The 25,924-nt window shown below is 38.1% G+C and overlaps 2 protein-coding genes across 2 annotated transcripts; both read right to left on the bottom strand.

Annotated features, from left to right (window-relative positions):
* Positions 1 to 4,212: 4,212 nt before the first annotated feature.
* On the bottom strand, positions 4,213 to 6,622 carry PSTK (phosphoseryl-tRNA kinase). Its single transcript, XM_040563136.1, has 5 exons — positions 6,124 to 6,622; positions 5,711 to 5,939; positions 5,243 to 5,318; positions 4,688 to 4,781; positions 4,213 to 4,476 (listed from the first exon to the last, which is right to left on the bottom strand). Exons 1-5 carry the CDS (start codon positions 6,485 to 6,487, stop codon positions 4,271 to 4,273), a joined length of 969 nt encoding a protein of 322 aa, XP_040419070.1. The 5' UTR covers positions 6,488 to 6,622; the 3' UTR covers positions 4,213 to 4,270.
* A 1,464-nt stretch (positions 6,623 to 8,086) lies between these two features.
* Positions 8,087 to 24,894, bottom strand: LOC121073277 (disintegrin and metalloproteinase domain-containing protein 9-like). The gene is made up of 21 exons (XM_040564059.1): positions 24,437 to 24,894; positions 21,957 to 22,076; positions 20,673 to 20,749; positions 20,070 to 20,148; positions 19,036 to 19,112; positions 17,965 to 18,187; positions 17,389 to 17,454; positions 17,231 to 17,302; positions 16,757 to 16,929; positions 16,249 to 16,333; positions 15,134 to 15,255; positions 14,084 to 14,255; positions 12,694 to 12,783; positions 11,954 to 12,149; positions 11,724 to 11,829; positions 11,309 to 11,483; positions 10,817 to 10,897; positions 10,075 to 10,180; positions 9,202 to 9,334; positions 8,751 to 8,811; positions 8,087 to 8,278 (listed from the first exon to the last, which is right to left on the bottom strand). The coding sequence occupies exons 1-21, from the start codon at positions 24,515 to 24,517 to the stop codon at positions 8,087 to 8,089; spliced, it is 2,487 nt and encodes an 828-aa protein (XP_040419993.1). The 5' UTR covers positions 24,518 to 24,894.
* Between the last annotated feature and the right edge of the window lie 1,030 nt (positions 24,895 to 25,924).

The raw sequence follows: 25,924 nt of genomic DNA, 5'->3' as shown, positions 1-25,924 counted from the left end.
CAGGCAAAGGAATACTGGCTGGCTACGTTTGAAGTCATCGTGATTAATATTGTAGGTGGCAAATGGTCACTAAAGATGTACACAAAGTCCATTGCACATTTATTTTTTTTAATTCTGTACATCTTACTTTAGAAGCACCTAGGCTAATGGACAGGCACTTTAATATAAACCTAATAAAACATCCTACTAAAATTAATGAAAGCTTTTGATATGCTACGTAGGAATTTGTAATGTTTCAGAAAAGGGAAGAACTGTTACTTTTCCCATATTTAGACATGCACTTTTACCTTAGTTTGTCTTAGCTGACTCAAATTAAAGCTTCCCTGATATTCTCCTTTTACTATCAGCAAAATATGTCAGAAAATATAATTTGTTAAAAGTAGGAAGAAGATTTGATTAATGTTCTGGAAGTCAGAGGCTGCAATCTGAATAGCAAATGTTTGGCTTATTCAGATTTGTATTGTCATGGGAGCTAAAGCTCCAATGGAAGAACTTACAATGACTTCAGTGTAAGATCAATATGCAGGAAAAAAATGCTTCTGAAAATGTTGGCATGGGAAGTAATTTTCAGTTGAATGAATTAGAAATTCGGGAACTGAATACACTTCTCTACATCTTATTTATGTGCTGTTGAATTTTCCATCCTGAAATAACTAGTTGAAGGAACTGGATTCTTGTCCACACCTAGTTAAGGGGATTAGAAATACTCCGTTTCGGTGTTTCCAAGGCAGTGAAGGTTAAGGATAACACGCTGTCACTCCTAAAAATGTTTTGTTTTCTGGTTTGTGTAACTGAGAATATAATTTCCATTTTACATAATGACATTCTTTATAATCCCCTAATATCCCTTTGTTGCTTTGTACTTTTAAAATTTATTTTCAGAAGGAAAACAGCAATTCTGTACGCAGAAACTGATATGCAGAGGACCTGGAGTCATCTACTTGCATGTCTTTTTGCATTTTAAAGACTACAGTAAAGTTGGCTAAACTGAAATTTAGTTGGAATTTATTGCTCCCGTACAGATTTTGTAACAAGACCGTTCCAGTCAAAGAACAATATAGAAATGAGAGATCTTTTGATCATGTTTACACAATCGACAATCTAAATTTGGCTAAAATACAGCATTAGTACCCCAAACGTTGAAGAATGTTACAGTTAGTAATTTATAGAGGCCATTTTCCTTGCCTTTTGACAGATGGTGTAAACTTTTTTTCCTAGGTTTTAGCAGCTACAAGGAAGCTTCTCAAATTGTGTTGCTACAAGGAGTAACTTCCAATTCTGAATAACGCAGATTGCAACAGCTAAGTTGTCTTTGGTTCGTGGCTCCAGTCCTTGTCCCTCTCGATACCGGTAGGGAGATAAACTCCAATGTGCACAAACGTTGAGATTTCGTTCTTCTGTTCTTTATACCACTTCTGATCTATTAGGATTTTCATTGGCAGTGCCCCTAAATGTTACAGACTTTTCTTTTGGTGTAGGCTAATGACTTGGTGATTTAGAAAAAAATGATTTGTGAACCATAATTCCCCTGAAAGAAATTTTAGGTAGGAGAACAGTTAGGTCACTAATAGAAGGAGCTGCTAGCAAGAGGAAGCCTGCATGACATTATTGAAAAGGGGATCTCTGTTGAGGGGGAACATTTTCTTAATAATAGAACTCATTAGGGGAAAAAAAAAAAGGACCCCAAACCTTGCGAACTATTATGTAGCAGTATTTTAATACTGCTGACTTAATATCAGTTTCTACTTTGAATTTCCCTAGGAAAAGAGAACTATCTTGAACATCTAAAAACTGAACAATTACAAAAACATTTTTCCTCCTTTCGCTGTGCAAGCTCCCATTTGCGAGGGAGCGGCTCTTAGGCAGCAGCAGGCTTTAGTGTTCACTGCTTGATCCTCAACCAGATCTGTGGGGTGGATCCCCGTTACCTGCTTAGTCCTTCACAGAGAGTCAGCTTCTGGACTAGGATTCCTAGTTTTTCAACCTAATACTGTGTGTTCAGTTGTGCCAAACTACACCTATTTCCTTCCAACTACCGAGTAGGTTTGGAAGGTGTATTTTCATATTAGTTTTTCGTAATGCTGTACATACTATTTACTGTAATTTAAAGAGCAGAATTCGTACTGGAAATTTGTTTTAGGGTATTATGATCCTGACAATTCCCATGCACAGGTAGGCCTTATTCATTCAGAGTCAATGTCAGGATCTGTAGGATCAGGTCCTCAGCAGGACTTCCCACATCGAGTTCTCTGTGCTACACTGCATTAACTTAAAAAAATAAAAATAAAAAAATCCTTATAAGGTGGTGATTAACATCTTTACTTGTATTAACAGGGAAGTTTGGGAATGAGCTAAATTTTTTTCTGTAGTTTCACTCTTAAATTCTGTAGTTGCAAAACATTAACTTTGTGAGTTTTTTGTTTTTATTGTAATAGACTGTTTTATAGATTTGTTGACATTTTTAACATGCACTATTTATAGCACTCTTAATACAGATTTAGTATTTTGAGAAGGAATATTCCAATGAACACGCAAATATTAGATTGAATATCTTGGTAGATTATCTCAGTTAATACTCTTAAACCTCAGTTAATACTTCTACCAACTGTGAAGCAGCTAATAGGGAACAGTAATAGTTGTTTTTTCACAGATACAATGTTTAGATAAAGTTAATTTTGACATAAATTGTAGATCGGCATTTTTATATAAAATTTAAAGACGTGTTCCAACATTGTTTCCTAGCAAAATTATCTGTTGCTATTTGTTCTGTTACAGAATGTTTTGGGGTTTTGCTTGTTTGCTTTTTGTTTCTTTTTGACGAAGGGAATGTAATTTAGAAGTCTTCACTGGCAAGTTTTCTATTAATTTTAAGCTTCTTTGAAAATCTACAGCAAATGGATGTTCTGCTGCAGGAAAATCTATCCCCTGCTGAAGCATTTTTCATTGAGCAATCTTTGTGTATGTGCTTCTGAGTACCTGCTTTGTTAATATGTATTTCAATGTAAAGAGCATATTTTGTATGCAAAACTGAAACCTGTTAGAGTTGTATTTTACAATTTTATTGTGTAGTGAATGTTTTCAGAAGACAAGCTTAATTCTGAAATAACTTGACTATATCTAGTGCAGTTCATGTTGTGGAGCTTTGCTTTTGTAAGATAAGAATAAAATAACACTTTCTAATTAAGTTAGTGATTATGGTATAGTAATTCTTCTCAACAGCTGGAACTGGTGAACTGCTTGTGTGTGACTTAGGTCATCTAAGGTGTGGCAGTAAGCTTTTGAGTAAGCAAGGAACAGTACATTTATGTTTGTCTGCTTAACTGAAGATACTTGATTTTAGAACTGAACCAGGGCACTCTTGTTACTCTTCCCCTGTTCATCTTTCACATTTGTTCATCTTCCAAATACTTTGTTTCCTCATATTCTGATTTCCTTATTAGCAACAGTGCTTGCATGTCTGAAAGCACAATTTTCATCATGGTAAGGTAGTTGTCACTGTGCATGGAATTTATATGTATGTTATTCTTTGCGACTTTGAAGGCAGCACCAAATTTTAAGTTCCTTTGGACATCCAAGTTATTCCCACGTGCATGCATATGTGCACACAGTTCTCAGAATCTCAATTTAATGCATCTCAAATCTCTTGTTCTTTGTAGAGTTGCTGTCAGGGAAACAAGTAGAGAGCCCATGAGCCTGATCTAAAAATTGGACTTAAGAAACTGAAGCTTCATTGGAGCTTAGATGTCTACAAGCTGACATTGGAACTACAGTTCATTGTCAACCCACCTAATGCTTAAAATGCTGAACTTCATCTCACTTCTTGCTTTTATACCTTTCCAGGCACAAAAGAGCTGTGGAAATGCTCAGCTACCTGTTTTGAGAGCTGAGCAGGTTTCCATCCAAGCTGCTCTTCAAAACCACAGCCGGATGATGTTCTGAGAAAGCTGATCCAGCTTGAAGTTGGTCCTCTTTGAGGGAAGCTGGACTTGATGACTTCTTGGTGTTCCTCCCAGGCTAAACTTTTTGTGATTCTGTCAAATTTAAAACCTAAGGATGGCTTCTTGTTGGCTTGCCCTCTTAAGTCAAACACAGTGTGCTAGCTTGTTTCTGTTCTATAACATGGGGGTGGGAGTCATAGACGGCTTCCTTCTCTGGAGGCTTGAGCTCTCAGACATTTTCAGCAGTACTACTAAAGTAGTATTATGTTTTTAATGCTTTTTATTCTTAAAAGCAATCCAACACTGTCATTATTTTAAAATATACTCTGTCATTATTTTAAAATATATTTATTAACTACACTGGTTGCCTCACATTGGAATGAAGAAAATACACTTGTAGCAGGGTCAAAAGAGTGATTTTGTTGGCCAGTTTGATTATTCAGATGAGTTTCTTGCCGCAAATCTTCCAAAAATGCTGCTTTGAGTTTGTTGAGTTCTTCTGCCAGGCTCTTCATCTCACTTGGAAGCATGTTTTTATCTTAAAGAAAATGAAAGCCAACATCTTTATGTTAATTTTTAAAAATAAAATTTACAGACTTTGGCTCACATTCTACAAGTAACTTTGACAAGACTTCTGACGGATACTGCCTCAGTCACACCTGCAGGGCTGGAATTCCAGTTTACTCTGAGGGAATTCCACAGGTTTAGTCCTACATTGCCAGCTAGCACCTACAATGTACTTCACATACCTTTTGCCTCCTTCATTGTTTGAGAGATGACTCGTCGGCATGTCTGATCAGCTTGATGGACAGTACTAGCTGCACAGGCCACTCGATCAGCTTCCTAGCCAAAATGGCCAAGAAAGTGAGAACACATGCAAGCACATTAAGTTCATCTAGATTGTTACCAGCTTTTGAAATAGTCCCTCTTCAAAAGCAAGTAACGTGAACACTAACTCAGTGTCCTGCGCGGTGAGCATCTGCTCCTTTCAATTCTGAGGCAGAGTGCGACTGTCAGGCACATAAGTGACATTAAGAAGTGAACTTTATTTTCCTAAGTGTGACGTGTCAGCTCCAAAAGGCATTTTTGTTACTGCTGTAGAATATATAACACTACGCTTAAAAGTAGTTCAAACTTGATCTTAGAGGTCTTTTCCAACCTAAATGATCCTATGATTTCAAGTAGGATCAACTGCTATTGATCAATCTCAATTTTTGTCACCGTGGTGATCTGAGTACAAATCACGAATAAATTCATTCACTATCATCTGAAAGAGCTGTGACTTTTAAGACAAGTACTTCTACCTTCTGCTCAGTATTTTCCTCATTTTGCTTCACTGGATTTTCCAAAGCAGTGGCCAGCAAATTAATTATCTGTGCACTGAGAAAAAAAAATAGAGAAAAACATTGATCAAACAGTTTTGCTGAATATTTTTCTTTCGCTTTGTAATGATACCTCATGGCAGAAAAAATGCAAATTTTCAGTTAAATGTATGAGACAGTGAGATAATCTTAGATAGCAAGTTAGATGAAAAACATTTACAAGTAAAACCACAACCACAACCTCCAGTCTTAATGTTTCAGACAATGTACATGAATTCTCAACAACAGTTAGGAAACTGACTTTTGTGTTGATTCTACAATGAAGGATGGCTGCGAGTTCCCAACAACTGACTTGTGTCGTGTGTAACTTCCAAAGATTGCCACGTGGAGTGTTTTTAAAATATTGTTTAGATTCAGTAAAAAAAAACTGTTTGTGGAAAGAGAACTTACTAAAAACCCTTCATCAATGCCGCATCAGACTCTTCCTCTGAGGGGCATTCAGAACTTTTCAGAACCAGGCTGTTCTGCTCCCAGGCATATTTCTTGGGGTCCGGCAGTTCTATTCTTGTTGCCATCAGCCGTATCGTCTCGTCGGGGACTGGGTGGCTCCTCAGGCGATTCCTCTGCAAGCACTGTTCAAGCGGGCACTCCAGAAATAACTGGCAGAAGCTCAGGGAATCTATGAGAAGATAAAGGGAGAATTTTACCTTCACGGCTGTGCAAGAAGTAATTTCTGAGAGAAGAGCTCTGTGAGCGCCAGCGGTCTCATAACCCAACGACACAACCTTAGGACGCCGCAGCAAGCGAGGGCCGCTACAGCAGCCTGCCTTTTGCCCCAAAAGCCGACAACGAAGCGCGATTACACTTGCGAGCCAGCTGGTACACCTCGTATCGCATGCTCCGGTAGTAGAAGTTGTCATCCAGGACGATGCAGAGCGGCCCGGCGGCGGCCCCCGGCTCCAGCAGCCCCCGCTCGGCGCAGGCCGCCGGGGCCCTCAGGAGGCGCTCCAGGTGCCTCAGCACCTCCCGCCGCCGCCGCTTCCAGCCGGGCTCCGCCGGGCCGGGGGCCTCCTGCGGGATCAGCTCGTCGTAGACCAGCACGGCGCAGTCCCAGCCCTGGCGGGGCGGCAAGAGGCGGCGCAGGGCCCGGCTCAGCGTGGACTTGCCGGCGGCCGGCAGCCCGCACAGCAGGCACAGCACCACACGCCCGCCGCCCGACCGCTCCATCGGGCCCCGTACCCGCAGCCGGGAGCAGGAGCAGGGTTGGGTGTCCCCGGCCCTACCGGCGTCCTCTGGCGGCTCGGAGGACCGGGGAAGGAAATGGGAGGAGAAATGACGGTTTTAGGAGCGCCAGGGCATGGCAGGTGCCGCCGCTGCCGGCGAGGGGACAGCGGTGATTTTTTTCTTTTCGCGGTCGTAAATTCATCGTATTAACCACGCGGACACTGGTGATTTATGTTAAATTCTGTTGATGTAGCACCTAAACGATAGGGATGTTTTACACGGGATTCTGAGGAATTACAGAATCGCTGAAGGTTGAGGTTGGAAGGGACCTCCAGGGATCATCTTGGCCCACACCCCTGCTCAAGCAAGGTCACCCAGAGCATGTTACACAGGATGGCATCCAGGCGGGTTTTGAATATCTCCAAAGAACGAGACTCCACAACCTCTCTCTCTCTTAAGAAAATCTCCCTTCCCTGGAAGATGTGCCTTGCCAATGCAGATTTTTTGCCTGTAGTGGATTTGGGGTCCTTTTGACCATCTCCCCTGCGAAATGACCGACTAAAGGACTAGAAACACCTGTGCAAGATGATTCTGTAATTTATTCACCCATTGCTTGTTCATACTCCTAGAGTCTACATGCAAACATAGCACGTGATTTACCCTCCCATCATAAAGATGACTGGTCTGTATCCATAGCTTTGTTATTCCCAGTGACGTTTTCTCCTCCTTGTAGCAGCTTCTTTTCCAGGAGAGGTGGCTGTGGATCCCAGCGTGGATACAGCGACAGTGCAGGAAGGGCTCAGAGCAAGGTACAGAGTTGGCCCCAGGCCCTGCACGTGGGGCGCTCAGCAGGCACAGCATACGGCCTGGAGGATGGCCGGGAGGTAGACAAGCTGTAGGCTTCCCCAGAGGACAGCCTATGCTCTGACTTTCACGTCAGCATGTAACTAAAGGTGAATAAATTATGTCTGTTAAACGAATGAATCCACTTCTCTCTGGCCTGCAGGTAAGGCAACACTTCAGAGGAGTCCTGCTCTCCAACACTGTTATAGATTTAAACTAATAAGACTTGAACATTAGGCTTTTGATTTGGAAGAAAAAAAAAAAAAAAGGTGAGGTAGAAGAGGTACAAATATAGCCAGCAGCTCGTAGCAAAATAATGGAGGGTTAGAAAATCTGCGTTCAGGGTCTCTTTTTCTGTGTTCAGTGTCTCTTTTCTTTTTCATAAGGTGCAAGGTGAGGACTGGGGGATTCCAACCTTTAATTTGTTTCAGATCAGTTTCTGGTCAGAATTGGTGAGGATTCCCAAGAAACTTCTCAGACAGCTGATCTAGGCAGGACCACAGGTCGCTGAGGTCCTGAAGGCACTGCAGGAATCCGTGTTTGTACTGGCTGCCTGAAGTGTGGAAAACACATTTAGTGAAATATTTCATGACTTGAGACACCTGGTATTTGTAAACTGGTACTTCACCATTTTTAATCGTTTTGTAGCATTTATACATGTATTTCGCACACAGATACACACAAAATACTCTGGTAGCATTTACATGTCCCATTATGCTGGTTTCTATGGAAGCGGTAAAGCTGCACTTCTTCAAGCATTTAATCTATTTCATCTGATATGATGCTACATGAGAAATGCCCCAAAGCAGGACATGAGGCGTTAGGCATTTCACTTACATCGGTACAGGAGTGCATACATAGCAAACAAGAAATAAAGAAGAGTTTAAATTCTACAAACCTTGGACCGGGAAAATGTGATATGGTAAAAAAATCAGGATTTGATGTGGCAGACTAGAAAAGATATTGCAGAAAATCGGGTTAACAGGGAACACGTTTCAAAGTGTGGCTCATTAGTCAGTATAAAGCTAATCGTATTTCAGAGGTTATTTTCATTTCCTGTGACATTTCATACTCTCTCGCATATTGTGTTTCGATCATTTTCATTTTCTTTTACCAGAACAAGATCCACAGCCTGGCTAAGCAGCTTCTCTGGTACTTGGCTGCAGAATTCAGAGTTCAGTCTTGGCTGCTCTGCTGAGCAGCAGCCTGTTCCATCCCACACTACTCACAGCCTGTGTTGACAGGGCAGGCAATAAGGTCCATACCTACCCAAACAGAACTCTTGTCCAATTTAAATACTTGGAAATTCTGACGGGTTTAGTGTATCAAAACCCACAAAGCCATCAGTAACTACATTAGAGAATAGGCACTGTATAATTTGGATTACTCAGCATGAAGTAATACAAGTACGCGTCTCTCTTACCTGATTATTTCCTGTGCTATGAGCTGGTCCGTTATTTTGCTTTGGTTGCTGCACATTATCCCTGAAATGAAAACCACGTTGTCAGGAAAAACCCCATTTGACTTGACAACATTAAGTTGAGTGCTTATCAAGGGACAGGGCTCAAAGGTCTTGATTCTGGTTTTGACTCCACCCCTTCCTGGCCTTGGCAAATAATTTCAATATTCTGTGCCACTGTGCCCATGCGACACAATTATAAGTACCAATTAGGAAAGTGCAGTGAATATTGTGAAGAAATGCTTAAGAACTGACAACCTGAGCATCTGGATTAAACTACCCACATTTACTGTTAGCAGGGTAGTCTTTTTCTTTTGGGGGGGTTCTGATTCTTTGTATAAGGTCTCTAGCCTGCTAAATTTATTTGAAGCATGCTCCCAAGTATTGAAATATACATTTGTAATAAGTGCAATACCTGTGTTGTCTTCTACTTTTCCTGCAAAACTTTTTTTTTATTGCATCGCGCTTAATTACTGCTATTACAATCACAATCAATATGGGCAGCACAAGGAAGAAAAATATAAGCAGGCCATCCCGAAGTGATGTATCTAGAGAAAAACAATTGCAATCATGTAAGATACTCATCTTGCTTAACCTCATATTAAAGCATTTTCCCATTAAAAATCCCTTTCTGTTGTAAAAACTACAATCTTCAAATTATTATAAATCAAATTTAATAATTAGGATTTGGACATATGTAAGCACAAGTACTTCTTCCTGCTTTACCCACCCCACGTTGTATGATATACAGCCTTTTTCCTTTTAGTCAACAAATAGAAGTAAAACATTTTGCATGGTCTCTCAGTGTAAAGGCCAGAAAAATCTACTCCATTTTCCCTTTGCAGAATTTCGTGGCTCTTAGGTGAGCGAACTGCTAGTTGCTGCATGCACCTCCTTAATCCTTCTCATTACAGCGAGACCTTTTCCATACATAAAGGCTGCTAGTTTCATTCTCAAGCTGTAGTCCTTCTATATTACACCCTTTTTATCTGGTGTTCAGCACCTAACTAAATAATATCCAACTATTTAAAAATGTAGTAGCAATTCTACACAGTTAATGTTTTTTATCTCAGACAAAAAAAGAGATCAACTTCTCCCTTGGACCGACTTTTTTTATGTCTGCAGACTACACATCAGATGATAATGTTCATTCTCAAGTCATTCCATGATTAAGCAGCCCATGCAGTAGCAAAAAAGCTTTTGAAAAGAGACCGAAAAACACTCTGTATTAGTAGATTATTTTAATCAGACACTGGAGGCAGAATGAAAGACAGTTTCAGTGTCCTACCTATGTGAGCTGGCCCACTGTCAACACTGCCACCATAGCCTGGCTGGTTACAGAAGGGGGGCGCCCACCCTGAATGGCAATGGCAGTTCCCGTTGTTGTTACACACCTATAGTCCATATGAAACGGATTAGTCAAAGGAACTTCTTTTTGAAAGTGGCCGCTTTCGACCTCCAATATATATTTGGAGTTACACATTAAGAATTGCATGTGGAAACAAGAAATATTCCATAGTATTCCATAGAAATGTATTAAGTATAACCTCTCTCCCTCCAACCCCCAAACACGGAGTAATACTGATACCAATAGTTGATTCTCTGTAGAATTAATCTCTTCTTGTGATGTTGTTGTTATTTGCCTACACTAGGGTACCGTCCAAAGAAGAACTTCTTAGTTTTAAAACCTCTGGGCTCCTTTTTGATTTTTCACAGAGAAATATGTAAATCATGGATCCCTAGCCTGTCCTCAGAGGAATACTTTCCTTTTAAAGTTTGACAGTTCAGTAATATTCGAAGGTTCCCTAGGGAAATTTAGAAGAAATGTCTTTCAGTGTTAGTGCTAAGATGTTTACAGTATACTGGCAAAATGAATTGCAGATTAAAAAAAAGAAGAAAAAAAAGTGGATTTAACTTTTAATACATATCAGAATAAATCAAAGCCATCTGTCAAGTTATTGCTTTTATGGAGGGATTTTGCACCTATCTCTGTCTTCAAGAAATAGGGCATGAAAACACAATCTACTCACCCCATTATTGTTACACTTCTGCTTTACATCACAGCTGTAGCCCAGAAAACTTGCATCAACACACTCAAAATCCAAACAGGCCTGGAAAAAGTATTTAGTGTCTTTTACACACAAGACTTCCAAAAATCCCATCCATTTTACAAATATACTATACAAAAATATATGTTTACAAGTCTACTGTTCCTACTTAAATTTCGGGAAAAGGGTTGATAGAATTCTCAGTACTTCACAATTTTATAGCTCTATTTGTCTCAAAGTTTTCTAAATCTATGGATGCAGTTTGATGGAAATAATTTGAGTAACTCATAATGTAGCTCACTGATCTGTAGCATCACAGATTTTTAAAGAGCTAATTAATTGTGTGTGTATATCTGAAAAAGCAGATTTTTAATTATATTATGGCATATAAATAAGAGAATGTAATGCTTTTGAAAGTTAAGAACTTTCCACTTGGTGGAATATACTGTGTAATGCTGCTGTGATTCATCTTACCTTCTTTTCTCCGCAGGCTGTTCCATCATGAACTTGAGCAGGATCAGGGACATCTGATCCTAAGTCAAAATCAGAAGACCAGCATAAAACTCCAGACGCATTATTGACAACACTCCAAGCAGGAAGATTTTGAAGACTAACAGAAGTGCACTGGACCTTGCCACACAGACTATGCCTGTAGTGAACAAATGATACTCAGAGACAAGGTAAACAGGAAAAAAAAAAAACACACCACAATGTTAGTGCAAATACACCAACCAGTCAAACTTAGCTTGCCTTTCAAGCAAATATTGTTCTCTTAAACCTCATGTTTTACAAGTTCATAGCAGATACATTCTGTTGTAGAACATGACATCTAAGAGAAGAATTTTACATTTGATGTTTTAGGGGAGGCTTTTACTTGCTATTGACTTACTGAACAGGACACTTCTTGTACACTCCACCTTTCATTCCACAGTTTCCAAACCTGTCCCCTTTAATATTGGCTTTTTCAAAGCATAGATCAGGTGCTTTTCGTGCCCCTGTATGAAAAATAGTGCATCTTAGTAAGCCACCACACTGTCTTAAAAATATGAGAAAGAAAACAAAAACTATTAAATGTCTTGTAGAAGACTAAAGTCTTTTTACGTCAAATTACAAATGTACCTTTTCCATATATAGCTTCACATTGTGAATCAAAACTCTGGCATACTCCATAGTAGCAATATGCTTTCATGTCGTTGCATGGGTAACCATTCATGATATAAATGTCATCTGGACAGTAGGCATAGCTTCCATTGCAGTATTCAGGTAGATCACAGAAGTCCATCTTCGATCTGCATTCTGTTCCTGCCACTTTAAACTAGAACCAGAGAAGAATGCCACCTCACAATTTTGCAACAGCTGAAATTCAATCATGAACCAATGACAGATGGGAATCTTCTTTGATTTTAAAGAAGACAGAATATTTATTTTTTCATATCAGTATCTAATGAATATCTACAATTCTTGGTTTCATATGGTGTAGCTGCAAAGTTTTTGAGCTTAGCTTGCAGAGGACTAGGTTAGATCACACAAATACATGTACAAGCGCAAATTAAAATGTAGCCAATGATCATAGACACTGGAGAAGTTTGGTGTTGCATAATGGAGATCACTAAATCCCCTGATTAATCCTGCCTCCTGTGGACAACACGGGGATGATATTCTATTTCTAAGCTACCGTCCAAAAGTCATTAGTCACATATTCTCTACTTACGTGCTCTCTGCTGGTGAATGTAGTTTGATAATGTGGAAATAAGTCAAGAGATTTTATGATACCTTTTCGACACCACCACCCCCACCCCCGGCCCCCAAAATCCAACCTAATAATTAGCATCAATTTAGCCTAATAAAATATAGCCTACCTTGCAATTTTTGCAGCACAGTCCTTGAGCACATTGCGATCCAGATGTAAGTTTGCAGGTTGCAGCATCACAGCAAGGGTTAGTACATTCCTGAAGAACAGACATGAACAAGGGGACACAATGTTTTTACTTTGCTGTATAGCTAGGAAAGTACATGGTCAAACCAAGTGCATGGATGAACCAAATATTAAACACTTTCATACTCTCTTTCATATTCTGAGATTGACAGCCTTCTACTCCAACATAAACTAGCATACATTTTAGCTGCATTTTTTTAAAACAAGTCATCAGAAAAACATCTATTTTGATAGGTTGTGGACAGGAATACATGATATGCTTACACTCTAAATGGATACTAAAAGAAGCAGAACAGGACCAGATGATCTTGAAGGTCTTTTCCAACCTTAATGATTCTATGATTACAGGTTTTAAATAACGCTTCATACGTATCCCACCTCCACATGTTATTTTTCCACTATGTTAGCAGTCTGATGGAGAGAAATGTTGGTATCTTTTCATGACTTAGAAGAAGACCTGTACAATGGAGCCTGGGTTTCCTGACAGCCTTTTGATTTATTGCTGTCTTTTTTGAATCATAGAATCACAGAATCATTCAGACTGGAAAAGACCTCTAAGATCATCTAGTCTGGCCCTTAATCTAGCACTGTCAAATCCACCATCAAACCATGTCACTAAACTCTACTTCTACGTGTTTTTTGAAGACCTCCCGGATGGTGACTCGGCTACTTCCCTGGGCCTGTTCCAATACTTCTCAACCCTTTCAGTGAAGAATTTTTTCCTAATATCCAACCTAAACCTCCCCTGGCACAACTTGAGGCCATTTCCTTTTGTCCTATCACTTGTTGCTTGGGAGAAGAGACCGATCCCCACCTCACTGTAGCCTCCTTTAAGCTAACCGTACTGCGAGACACCTTTATTTTCCAAAGAAGGAGTCAATATATCCCATTCTTTGAGGGACATTGGCACAATGTAAATATGGCCAACAAAAGTGATGTTGTTGTGGTCTAAGTTTAAGAGTTACAGTTAGGAAACCTGTAAGTGCTATACAGACTAATAGCCTCATTTACATAACAGAAGTATCTATGTTGCTAATGTCAGCACGAAAAATGATGGCATTGCCACACGTTGTGCACTGAAATTTCTTTCTTAGGCATTGACTCAAAGTTCTGTGAAGTCCAGTAACCCTTAACTGAGTTCATAACTAAATAAAAATATGATTTTAGGCTTTTTCTAGAATTTTTACAGCTTGCAAAAATGTAAACTTATATGAAAAACTCCTCAGATACTAATGCAAATCAGGTGTAACAAAAGGACAGTATAATACAACAAATATAATATAATATACAAGTATCCAGCTGAATTTCTTTACCTGTGGTTTACCACAGTCACATTCTTCGTTGCTATCAACCACATTATTACCACAGACAGGTTCTTTGTAAACATTGCTTGTTTGGGGGGGATTTCTAAGGCAGTTTCCTCCTCCATTTAGAATAAAGTTCTCAAAATCATCAGCACTGCAGGTGCTGAAATTCCTGGATCCCCTGGAAAGCATAATATTATTTTTTATTATAAGCATTTTGCTTGCAAAAAGGCAATTCAGTTCAAACCATTAAAATATTGTTGATCAATAATAAATACCACATTTCATAACGTTAGGAGATCTTGAGATATTTCCTCTTTATTTTGTATTACAGTACTTCTGGAAATAAAAATATACGATATAAAACATAACTGCAAATACTTTAAGAAGCAAAAGAGACCATCAGATTAGACATTGTGATGTTCTATACAAAACAGGCCTTCGAAATTCCGTTGCTGTACTGAGTCCAAAAATGTCTGATTAAAATACACTTTCCAGAAGGACATTCACCTTAACTGGGATTCCCAAAAAACTCAGGAATGCATCTTCTCATACTAGTTTGGTCCAGTGTTCAGTTATGCTGATTTATTAATATAAATGCGGATAGATAAAATAATTTTATTATTATTATTAGATAAAGGGGAGCCAAAGAACAAATAAACTGAAACAAATGTAGGATGAGACATTTTGTTTAAACTAACATTTAAGAGAATCTATGCAAAGGGGGCATGTCTGCACAAACATGGTGAATATATGTAGAGGACTCTCAGCAGGGTAAAAAACCCAGCAGCAATACACTATCATTAAAATGAGCAATTAACAAAATCCTAGTAAGTTTTAATGAATGCTACAAAGAATGACTAGGTCACAAAACAGGTAACGCTTTAAATAATTTGAAATTATAAAAATCCTAAGTCAAAGAATTCAGCTCTGTCATTAAACTTTTAACTTTCCATTCACAAAAGTTCTTTAGGATTCATGGAAGTTTCTCAGCTTATCTATCCACTGCAGATTTAAAAAAAAAAAAAAAAGGTTTATTAAGATAAATGGAAATCTTACTTATCTGTGCTGTACATAATGTAGGATGCAGGACACCTTTCATCATCATGTTTCATTCCAAGGTTATGACCCAATTCATGTGCAACTACTGTAGCATGACGTAACAAATTGCTATGATCCAACTAATGAAGAGAATCTGTGTTAAAAATTATGAAACTAAAGAAATTACTATGTTTCTATCTACTGAGTTATCCAGGCCACAAGTTTCTTAGAGGCCATGCAGACAATATCAAATTGTATTGCAAAGCAAAAGCAGCAAGAACAGATAAGTTGTTTGTTTTCAGGTAGGGCCAAGTTCTGCCAGTCTTTCTAGGATCATACTCTGAATAGTAGCACAGTTAATCAGTCATGATATTGATTTTAGTGGAGTCTTCAAAGACAAACATACTATTAGAGAACAGAATCTGCTTCTAAGATTGTCCATTATGTTATGGCATCCCTATGGTAAAGAAAGGAACCTCAGGAAATACTGGATCTGTCCCCAAGGGTAAAGGAAACACTGGTTTCTGGCTAGTTTTGCCAAATTTACTTTATTTTTTTCTCCATTTACAGTTTCGTGGAGAATTCTGGACACTTGAAAATATGGTGCATTATGTTCAGCGTCTATCCATGTAAAGAGTGAAACAATGCACACATGTTGTAGTTGCATTCCCATCCTCAAAATACTGTGCTTATGAACCTTAACGTTATGAGGATGGACTTTTCTTATACAACCTTAAACTAGGTAAATTACATAAATGCGATTAAAAAGTGATTTCAGGACTAAATCAGACAAGTGGATTGTAACACGAAGAAGACCAAAATTGGGATATACATTTGTTTGTATGTAAGCATAAAAATACACACAAATCTTTACATAAGAAACCCTGTGGATGAAACCATTCCACTCCAAGCCTAGTCTCTAATACCTGAGTGGGTTCACAAAGTGCACATTATCTGTTAGGATGTTCTGAAGGTGTGCCTCTGTGGAATCAATGTCTAGCAATAGATACAACTCTGGGTTGCGTAAATGCACAGGGGAAAGCCTTCAATTGTCTCACTAGCAGCTCATCTATGATAGCAGCTCCTAATTTCTGTGCTAATTTCTTCTACTAACCACAACATTACATACTTACAGTGCTGATTGACCCTCCCTGGACCTGTGAGCAGACGGTACCTACAAAAGCCATTCCAATGGATCCACCATAAGAGTTTCTCCCTCTGCAACAAACGCAGTTCGAAGGTACTTTTGAAAGACGGGCTGAAAGATCACTTTCATGATCACTACTAAAAGACACTGATATGTCTGAAACAAATGCTGCAAAGCAAAATTTGGCCTTATTGAAGTCAAGAAGAAAGTTGTCACCATATCATGGTTTCACTGTAATTAATAATGAACATGGCAATAACATAGATTGAAAACAAGGATCAATCACCTAAGCCTGCTGTGCCAGTGCTTTTGAGTTGATTAACTATGAAGAATTCATTATAGTTTCTTCATCTTTTTTTTTTCAGGTTAAAACAGTTTGGAAGTTGAGTGAATTTTACTCGTTACATTTTCATTCATGTACAAAACCAAAATCACATGCATTAGCAACACCAGCAGTGTTGCAGGAGTGGCATTTCCTCCAAATGAAAACTTACATTATGAGATGACTAACATCATTTCTTGATCGTTTTAGAAGATCTTTCTGTCTCCAAGAAACGAATCTACCCAGTACGTCTCCAGCTGAACCATTCATTACCGATATGGGGTTTGTAACTGTCCATATCTCTAATCCAACCAAAACAATCTGGATGTTTAATGCTCTATACATCTGAAAAGAGAAAAAAAAAAAAAAGATAATTACTGTCCATCAGTCCAGTTCAACTGAATTATGAAAGATTTTTACCGCTACTGAGCCAAAGTCAGGGAGAACACAGATGTTTACGAACATCTGGGCTGCACCTCTACAAGACTTATGCATAGATTCATGACATGTCTTAAATGTTACAAATTGCTGTATAACTTCCAAATACAATTTCAGAACATAACAGTACAGATTTACTTTACTACCTTACTTTTGGAAACTACAATAAATTAGAAACTACCAAGTATAGGTGACTGAACTGACCTACCCCATCAACATAATTAATCAGCTCAACCGTTTCCTTTTGCACCACAGCAGGATCCGATTTCTTCAGCAAAAACTGTAAGATGCCATATGCAAAAGTCAGAGAAAAAAATAATAATTTAACAAAAAGTATTTATCCATTTCATTGGATGAAGTCATTACCCTGTTATTATCCACGACCATAAATAATTCCACATAGCTTTCCTGTGGCAGGACAGCTCGCTTCTTCTGCAAATTAAAAAGCACAATAAGTTAACATTATGAGTAATAAATTCAAGGCTTTTAAAATTATTCTTCTCATGATTTTCATTTAATGCTTTTATAAAGTAATGATACATTTTTTTAATGTGGCCTCAAATGTCAATTTGCTTTAGATTTCCAGATCAATATCTGTGTACAAGTAATCTGCTTTTGGTCAGACATCAAGACGCATGGGCCGAATGGCAGCTTTCACACACCCACAATGGTCTTGGGTTGAGCTCTGCTTTTCTGCTAAATAACTGCTTCAAGCTATGTTAAATTGGCATTGTGATATTCTTCTGTTTCAGGATTTCCTTAGCACAACTGCCACCAGCTTGGGGTCCATGAAAATGAGAGCAACAAGGTGGCCTGCTAAGCCAAAAGCACCTGCAATGATACCATGCCAAAGCAAGAGCTCTGTAGACCACTGACATCTGGAACAGACTGAGGAGATGGCTTGGACTGTAGCCCACAGGAGAGAAACAGAAATGCATTTACCCTCAAAAGTTTTTCCCCACTCGAGGTACTGTTTGATGAAAATGCATATTTCACAGACTGCTTCACAAACATCTTCATCTCACGATGAAGGCTGTCATTCTGCATACCACATCGGAAAGGGATATGCTCCATATCTTCTAACTGGTAAAACATGTGTTCAAATGTGCTGGATGAGTTGAGTGGCTCCATTCCATACCATTTGCCACCAATGTAGATAATTCCTCTAACAATCATAAAAGAATGGAAAATTATTTTTCCCTCATGGTTATAACTAGGTGAATGAACAACAGAGGAATACTTAAAAACCGTAACTCTTCATACCACTATGTTGACATAAATGATTATTTGAATTTGCACAAGTTTGCAGAACAGCCAAAATGACATCTCTGTTCTGCTTAGTGAAATCCAGTACTCCCTGAAATACCAGTAGTTTGATAATTTTATTCTTCATTTAAAGGAATGCCATGAAATGTCTTTATTTCTTGCGAGTGGCATCTCACTTTGATGCTAGACACATGAAAGTTATGTATGTGAACTTTGTTCCATTGCCTCTTCCTGCTTGTCAAAAAGATATCAAGCTGAACAAGGCTGCCAGGACTGACAAGTGTATCTAAATCCAGCTGAAGAGTCAAACTCATTGAAGGCAGAAAGCACTGACATGCTCCAGGCACATTCTGAGTATCTGCCTGATCTGCTGTGCATGCCATCTAATTTTGTCTACTTGTATAGATTAATACTGTCAGGGGAATACCTTAAAACTTTTATGCATTAATCTGGCCCCTTCATGTTTCTCAGATAAATGTAACTTTATTGTATTTGAAACACTTTCATTATTCTGAAAGCTAAATTCTAAATGCAGCCTATCAACAGTATCAGTCATGGGGGAGGGGAAGTATAAAACCTGTATAGAGTTTCAGCTTCATTAAGAGGCAAAATGTAAAAAACATTTGCAAGATAGGAGTGTGTTTTCTTTCCAGGTGTATAATGAATATCAGCAGTTTTGTTTGTTTGCTTGTTTTGATACTGGTGATACTGCACAATTTATTATCTTGAAGTAAAAAGCAAGAATACCTCAGGCCATCACACGTGCTAAGAGCAAGCATTGAGTCAGCCATTCCTTCAACAGTGCCATGATAATAACAGTGTGTCTGAAATGCAACAAAACCACATAATTAATAACAAAATAAGGTAGCTGCATTCAAATGCAAACTTATTTTGTTACCAACCTTATTATTATTAAAGCTGGCTTTTGCAAATTTAAAGCGTTCCCTTTTCTAAAATAATCCCAAAATTCTTGGAGTAAAATATTACTTGATGTGAGTAACTACAATAGCGTTTGGTCCCTTGGTTCTAGAAAACAACCAACTTTTTCATTTAACCCATCGCCATCTTTTAACAAGACCTTTGTATCTATATTGCTCATCCTGTTCTTAAACAGAATCCTCCCACAGGCTGATCTGAGAAGCTCTCCCATGCACAGAGCAGTCTCACTAAGCCAGCATGCAGTTACAAGTTGAAACTTAAATGTAAAAGCATTCTTGAGGCTTGCTCAAAACTATAGAGCTTTGATGCTGCCATTGTACCTTTAATTGTGTATTATGCAAAGGTGACCTGCTTGCGTAGCTCAAATTCAACCTTGGCATAATCACCCGGTGTCTCCTTTCACACCTTACAAAAGTGATGCTGTATAATCATAAAGAGTATGAGGACAAGGCCACTCCCTCATAAAACACAGAACCTGATGTTTTATATCTCAAGGAATTGTTAAACATAAATGCCACAAATATGAAAACTTGAAAATGCCTCTTTCCCAGCATGTATATTTTTCTTCTATATATGCACTTTATGTACATCACTTGCATTTTCCCCTCCACTACCCAAAATGTAAACAATTTTCACTCTTGTAGGATACAGACACAAAGACACTCAGAGTGAATGGTCGTGTACATTCACGTCTGCTTTGGAAACACATTTAGATGCATGTACACTCTTGTTGCCATCCTCAGCTCTAACGATTTGTTAATATGGCTTTCAGTTCATAAAAGTTGGTTTTCCTGATCTGAGGAAACTCTTATGCAAAAGGGGAATTTTATTATGTACAATACCTTGATTTTTGATTGTGTTGCCTCCAGTGTCCCATTTTTTCTGTACGTATATAGCATAAAATCTTTGCTAACAAGGTCTCTGGAAACAAAAATAAACTACTGCTCTTTTAAGAGTCTATAAAGCAAGAAATAAATCAAGAATCCTAGTAAGTATTACATTGTTAGCAGCATATTCATGCTACATTATCATTAAAATTCACAGACATGAAACAAAATATCTTAAAAATGAGCTGCACTATTTGGAAAATAAGTTATTTTGAAATATTTTAACTAAAACATACACAGATTATGACCTGAGCAGACTATGTCATAGGAGGGCCTGGATTATTATTGCCTCTGGAATGAGGAACAACAACAGATATTTTTTTCCAAATACGACAACACTAACAACCCTCCCCTCTCTGTCAATAAAGAGCTACTGCTGAACTTTCCGCAGGGACTTTCTGAAATCTACTGGTTGTGGTGCTAATATAAAAATAATGTAATTTCTGCAGTAGAAAAAAATATTAAAAATTTAAAAAATATTTTTAAAAATGTAAAAATACTTGTCTATGTGCAACAAAATTCCGAGATGGATCGATTACTCAGAACACTATCACATACTTATTTTTCTTCAGTGTTAGGAGGTATGTTCCATTTCTTGTTTTAATAGAGTAAGAAAGATTGTCATCTGAATGCTCCTGAAAACAGAACAAAAGTTATCACTTAACTATGTTATTTTCTACTTGGGCGTGTCAGTTCCATGTTTTCTTTGATAACAGAGGTCCAACTGCTATACAGCATTAAAGTATTTATCAGATTCACAAAACACGCATTCCTAATCCTCATGCTTTGTGTATTGCAAAGTTTCAGCAACACACTCTACATTCTTTCCTATGGAAAATTTAAATTCTATTGAGCTATAAATTTTCATATGGAAGACATAATGAAAAAGTACAAAAACTACACAAGAAATTAAGTATATCTGCCATTAGAGATTTGTACAGGGAATGTAAAAGATATGCAGTCTATAGAAAAATGAAAAACTAAAACTTATGGTATTAAAACAACAACAAAAAAGAAGAGTCAGTACACGTAAACCTAGGCAACCGTGATATAGTTTTATAGGCTCAGAAACAGATACTCCAGAGACACTAGTGAAGAGGAAGTAGACATAGCTTGGATGAAGGTTGGCCAGATTCAGGTCCCCAAGGAGGGCACAGCGAGGGCACAGTCCATGTATTTTTTTGCTAAACTATCACATAAAGTTTTATGACACTCCGTATGTAAATCATCTGTAGCCGGATGAACGACTCACAAATTCTTCCTTTGTTAATCAGTTTGCAGAAAGATGACTCATGGCATTTCATTATCAGTTATTTCAGTAATTAAACTCTGTATCTGGTGCAAAGGTAAATGATCTTAGAACCAAAGAATTAAGGCTCAGACCTTTCTCTCTTAACTCATTCATTTACCTGTATGACTTTATGGGACCTCTTGTACAAGGTGAGCATCTGCCCTTTAGCCAATACACGGCTGAAATCTTCTGGTTATTCAAAGACAAGGTGCGATGAGCAAAAGAACACATACAGCACAGACAGTAGTTCAACATCTAATCAGACTTGAAGGAAACAGAAATATTCTCCATGTTCTTACTTCTCTCTTACAAGGCTGTTAACAGGACTAGAAGTTTGAAAGGCTTTAACTTAGAGTTGCAGTTACAGCCCTTTGTGGAAACAAATTTACTCAAAACTACTTTAAAACACTTAAGAATCTGAAGAGAGAGCACATTTCTTCACAAAATAATCAATATATAACATACACAGTATGTGTGTGTGTGTGCATTATAGGACAAAATTTTGAAAAACAGCAATATCGGAAGAAAAAACACTGGACAGAAAAACAAACCTCATGAAAAAATGTGTGATGTTTCTCTTTGCCTGTCAGACGTTGAGGAATAATTACTTCAAACGTTGAAACTCTGGATGTCTCTTCAGAAGATACCCCTAAAAATAAAGTTTGAAATTTCTAAGGAACCAGAAAGAATAAGAAATATATTGTGGTGGAATCTGCACGGTGGTGATCACTGAAAAATAATTCTGCTCAGGTCGTAGATGAAGAAAGAGTAATTTCACCAGTTTGGAACCCAACTGCCCACGCTCAGTTTGGTAGGTTCTGTCTCTGCCAGAATTCTTGGATTATGTTGAGAAAGTCACAGAAATCAACATTTTCTTTCATGGCCAAAGTATGTGCCTTTATTCTCTGCAGAAAACCTATTTTGACTGTATTCAAGGTTAATGACTACACCGCCCCAAATCAACTGCTATAAAGTGCTAAAAAAAATAAAGCTTAAGTTTACTTAAACTGGGTGCCCAAAGCTAGATGGCAATCTTGACTTTAACTCTTGATCTTAGTTATTTACATTATAAACTGAGATAATGACACAAATTTTCGTCATTCCTTCATATAGACTTTATCAAAACAAGTTAGCTATTTTCAAAATAAATACATAAATAAATAACTTTCTCCACCAATATAGCAGTAACATCATAGAAAATCCCAAGAACAAGAAAATTAAAACAAAACAAAACAAAAAACACAAAACAACCCAACTCCTGTATTCAGTGCATATTTATATAAGTATGTGGTAGAATTAGTTTAGGAATGGTCCAACTGATGTAAAGAAGGAAACTTCTGCTTAAAGCTGGAGTCTTCCAGAGCACATAAAGAAAAGCTATCAAATTACTTAAACAATCTTAATTCTCACATATTCTAACCTTTTAACCTTTAACCTGTTAACTTTTTATGTTTGTCTATCATTTCTGAAACTCTTCTTTCTTCCATGACCTATACTTTTAACCTGAAGCAACACGGGAAATTTCAGTAACAGTCTTCTCTGTCCACCCATCTGTCCCCCTCCTAGTGATTTTCGAGGTGGCTGGCAAGTTAAAATTAACTGTGCAAGAGATTTTGACATCTCATAATCAGTTAAGTTTCTTCGAGTTTTGTGAAATCACCTCACTGGTGTCAGGAATGATGTGCTGATGCGTCAGTCGATAGCAGGGCTCTCTAGAAATGGTTGATGGATGTTTGTTCAGTCATGTTTCTCCTGCATTATTTGTAAAACATTTGGAACCTTTTACATTATATCAGAGTTATCTCCAGAACTGTTATCCTAACTAAGGAAGCTAAAGACAAGAAATCCGTTGAGTATCTGGTTTCAACTAAATGGTTTTACAGAAAACAACAATCTGCAGTGAATGTTTTTTTTGTTCTCTCTCTTTTTTTTTTTTTTTTTTTAATTAGGTGAGCTTGCATTCTTCTTTCTTTTTCTTGTCTGCTCATCAATCTGTTCACTTTGGTCAACAGAGACATAACCATTGCTTTTAAACAGGTTACAGAGTCAACAACAACATAACATGGGTTATAATAAACAAAGTAGCTTCCTACTTCTTAAATTGTTCTTTTATAAGGAAACTAAGAGATTTCTTCTCATTTTAGCAGTACAAAGTCAACCTCAGCTTCCCAGCATTCTGTGAAAGAATTTCATAACTCCAAAGAAGCCACAGAGCACTCATGAATCACCCATTCAAAGTGAGGAGGAGGATTCCTCAGTGTAATGATGATCTCTACCTATCAGATAACATCAGGATTTCTGAAAGCTGGGTTCAGGCAGCCTATGATCAACATTAAATACTGTCATTACAATCAAAACGTGGAAGTTGCTATTAGCAAACAGGTCTGCAAGTAACATTGGCACTCCATATTTACTTTTGACTTTTATTTTCATCAGAAATAACTTGATTAACTAAATCGTAAAATTTGTTTCGTGAGTTACGTGTAATGTGGAACTAACGGCGGAAATGTCCTAACAGTTTAAGTTTTGACACCTGAAAGCAGGAAAGCACTCACACAGTCACAAGAACATCACCTTCTAAGAAATATTTCAGGCATTACATCCAAGTCTAAAATATGAAGCGAAATCATAAATGTAAAGGAGTTAATGAGGAAATAAAACAAAACTGAAGGAAGTTCCCTCACATTACTGAAGATCTAAATCTTTTTCTCGAGTCTTTACTATTCATCAGTGACAGCAGCTACAATTGTCACAACCGTGTCCTGTATAGAAGATAATGTTTTCAAACACCTACTACATTATGGGGGAAACAAACAAACAAAAACAAACACAAAGAACTAAACTATAAAAATTTTCAAACTGCAGTGCTTTCTTTTTTTTTCCTTCCTAAACCAAAGTTTCTTGGTTAGAAGATCTGCTAACAGCCTAATGCCCAGGGAGAGCTGTGACTGGATTTGAGAGGTGTGCATATTGACCGTCAGGACCAGGCACTACAAGAGTTGGAGAAACTGTCTGAATACGTAACAAAAACTAAAAGCTTACCTTTTATCGAAAAAGAGTTTCCTGTTAAAGTTAGTCCAACGGTGAACAAAAATAGGCTGTGTTTTAGCATGACTAGATTTCCTGGAGAAAGCACTACGGTACCCGAGGAGGCACGGTGTACTTGGCTCTCAGCTGCTCGGCACGGGAGAACTAGAAGAACAAGAATGCTCTGCTCTGAAGGTAAACAATCGAAAAAGCACTCCGATACCTCACCTCTGCCAGGGAAACGGGAAGTAAAATTTCACCCATTAGGCTCGTGATAAAACTGGTTAGGCAGCTTAATGCAAATAAAAAAAGCAGCACACTCCGAAATACCGTTTGGAGACAGGCAGACAAATCGTGTGAGGACCAAACTGGTTTATTCCGAAAGATTTAAGCTGATACCACCTGAGATAAAGTTGGAGATTATATGAGATGAGGAACATAAAAACATTGCTACCAATGGATACGATAATTAGGATATTTATACTGGCCACCGTCAGATCAGTAAAATCTACTCTTTGAAATTTCATCTTGTTCTTTATTTTTCATTATTTTATCTTTACTTTAAAAATATCAAAAATGTAGTGCATATGAACACGTGGAAATCCCATAAACATATATCACACAAGGATTTTAGCTAGTCCCATCTGCATTAAAGATAATTTTCCTCACCCAAAATCTGTAATTTTGAGGACTTCATCGCTCTTCCAGGATCAGAATAATCTGAGGCATCATGCAGCCACATCATCATCCAAAGCAGAAAACAAATGCTTCTAAAGCTGGATGAATTTGCAATGCACTTCAGAAGTATCATGCACATTTAGAAACTCAAATAGGAGGCTAATACAACACAGTATTCAAGCTAAAGCACTTGTATTGATTAATTTTAATTAATTCATCTTAAATTAAAACAGAGCAAATCCATTGTTTTTCCAGTGGTGAATCACATAAAACAATGTCTTAAGTTAAAAAAAAAAAAAAGCAGAGATCCCAACAGTGTTTGCAATATTGTCTTGTGTAAAGCCTGTTCAAGTCCATCTTCCTATTTAACGCGGCTAATTAATTTGCTTCAGCCAAAGCACCAGGTGGACTGGGAGACCCCGATACTTGTGCTCCCAGGGTACATCCATACCGCAGCACCATGAGAAACTTCCCCCGACTCCAGAAGCCGGGACCCTACTGAAAATTAAATGAACCCAATCTTTTATTTATATTCTCTTCCTCCGTGACACACTACTAGCATGCGGCGCAGGAAACGGGGCTGCGGTACTCCAAACTTTCCCATTTTATCAGGTTCTGTACCACCGGCACGCTTTTAGGGTTTTTTATTTGTCCAGAAGAGCGGTTTCAGTTTGTTTGTTTGTTTGCTTGTTTATTTTTACTGACAGGGACCAAGGGCGCGCTTGCCCACGCGGAGCACCGAGACCCCCGGCGTCCACAACAGCGGGCTTTTGCTCGCCGCAGACCCCCGGGGGGCGAAAGGAGCCTGGAGCCG

The sequence above is a fragment of the Cygnus olor genome, chromosome 7, assembly GCF_009769625.2.
Source record: "Cygnus olor isolate bCygOlo1 chromosome 7, bCygOlo1.pri.v2, whole genome shotgun sequence".
Taxonomy (NCBI): Eukaryota; Metazoa; Chordata; class Aves; order Anseriformes; family Anatidae; genus Cygnus; species Cygnus olor.
The sequence above is the reverse complement of the archived record's forward strand: the minus strand, read 5'-3'. Positions and strand labels throughout refer to the sequence as shown.

Bases quoted from the DNA above. Each gene is read 5' to 3' on its own strand.
- PSTK (XM_040563136.1), bottom strand. From the start codon at position 6,487: ATGGAGCGGTCGGGCGGCGGGCGTGTGGTGCTGTGCCTGCTGTGCGGG. The intron at 5,940-6,123 runs GTAATCGCGCTT...ATCTTCTCATAG, and splicing joins GTACCAGCTGGCTCGCAAGT to ATTCCCTGAGCTTCTGCCAG. The intron at 5,319-5,710 runs GTAAGTTCTCTT...TTTTTTTCTCAG, and splicing joins GCATTGATGAAGGGTTTTTA to TGCACAGATAATTAATTTGC.
- LOC121073277 (XM_040564059.1), bottom strand. From the start codon at position 24,517: ATGCTAAAACACAGCCTATTTTTGTTCACCGTTGGACTAACTTTAACA. The intron at 22,077-24,436 runs GTTTTTGTTACG...CTGGTTCCTTAG, and splicing joins CGATAAAAGGTAAGCTTTTA to AAATTTCAAACTTTATTTTT. The intron at 20,750-21,956 runs GTTTGTTTTTCT...TTCTGTTTTCAG, and splicing joins ATCACACATTTTTTCATGAG to GAGCATTCAGATGACAATCT.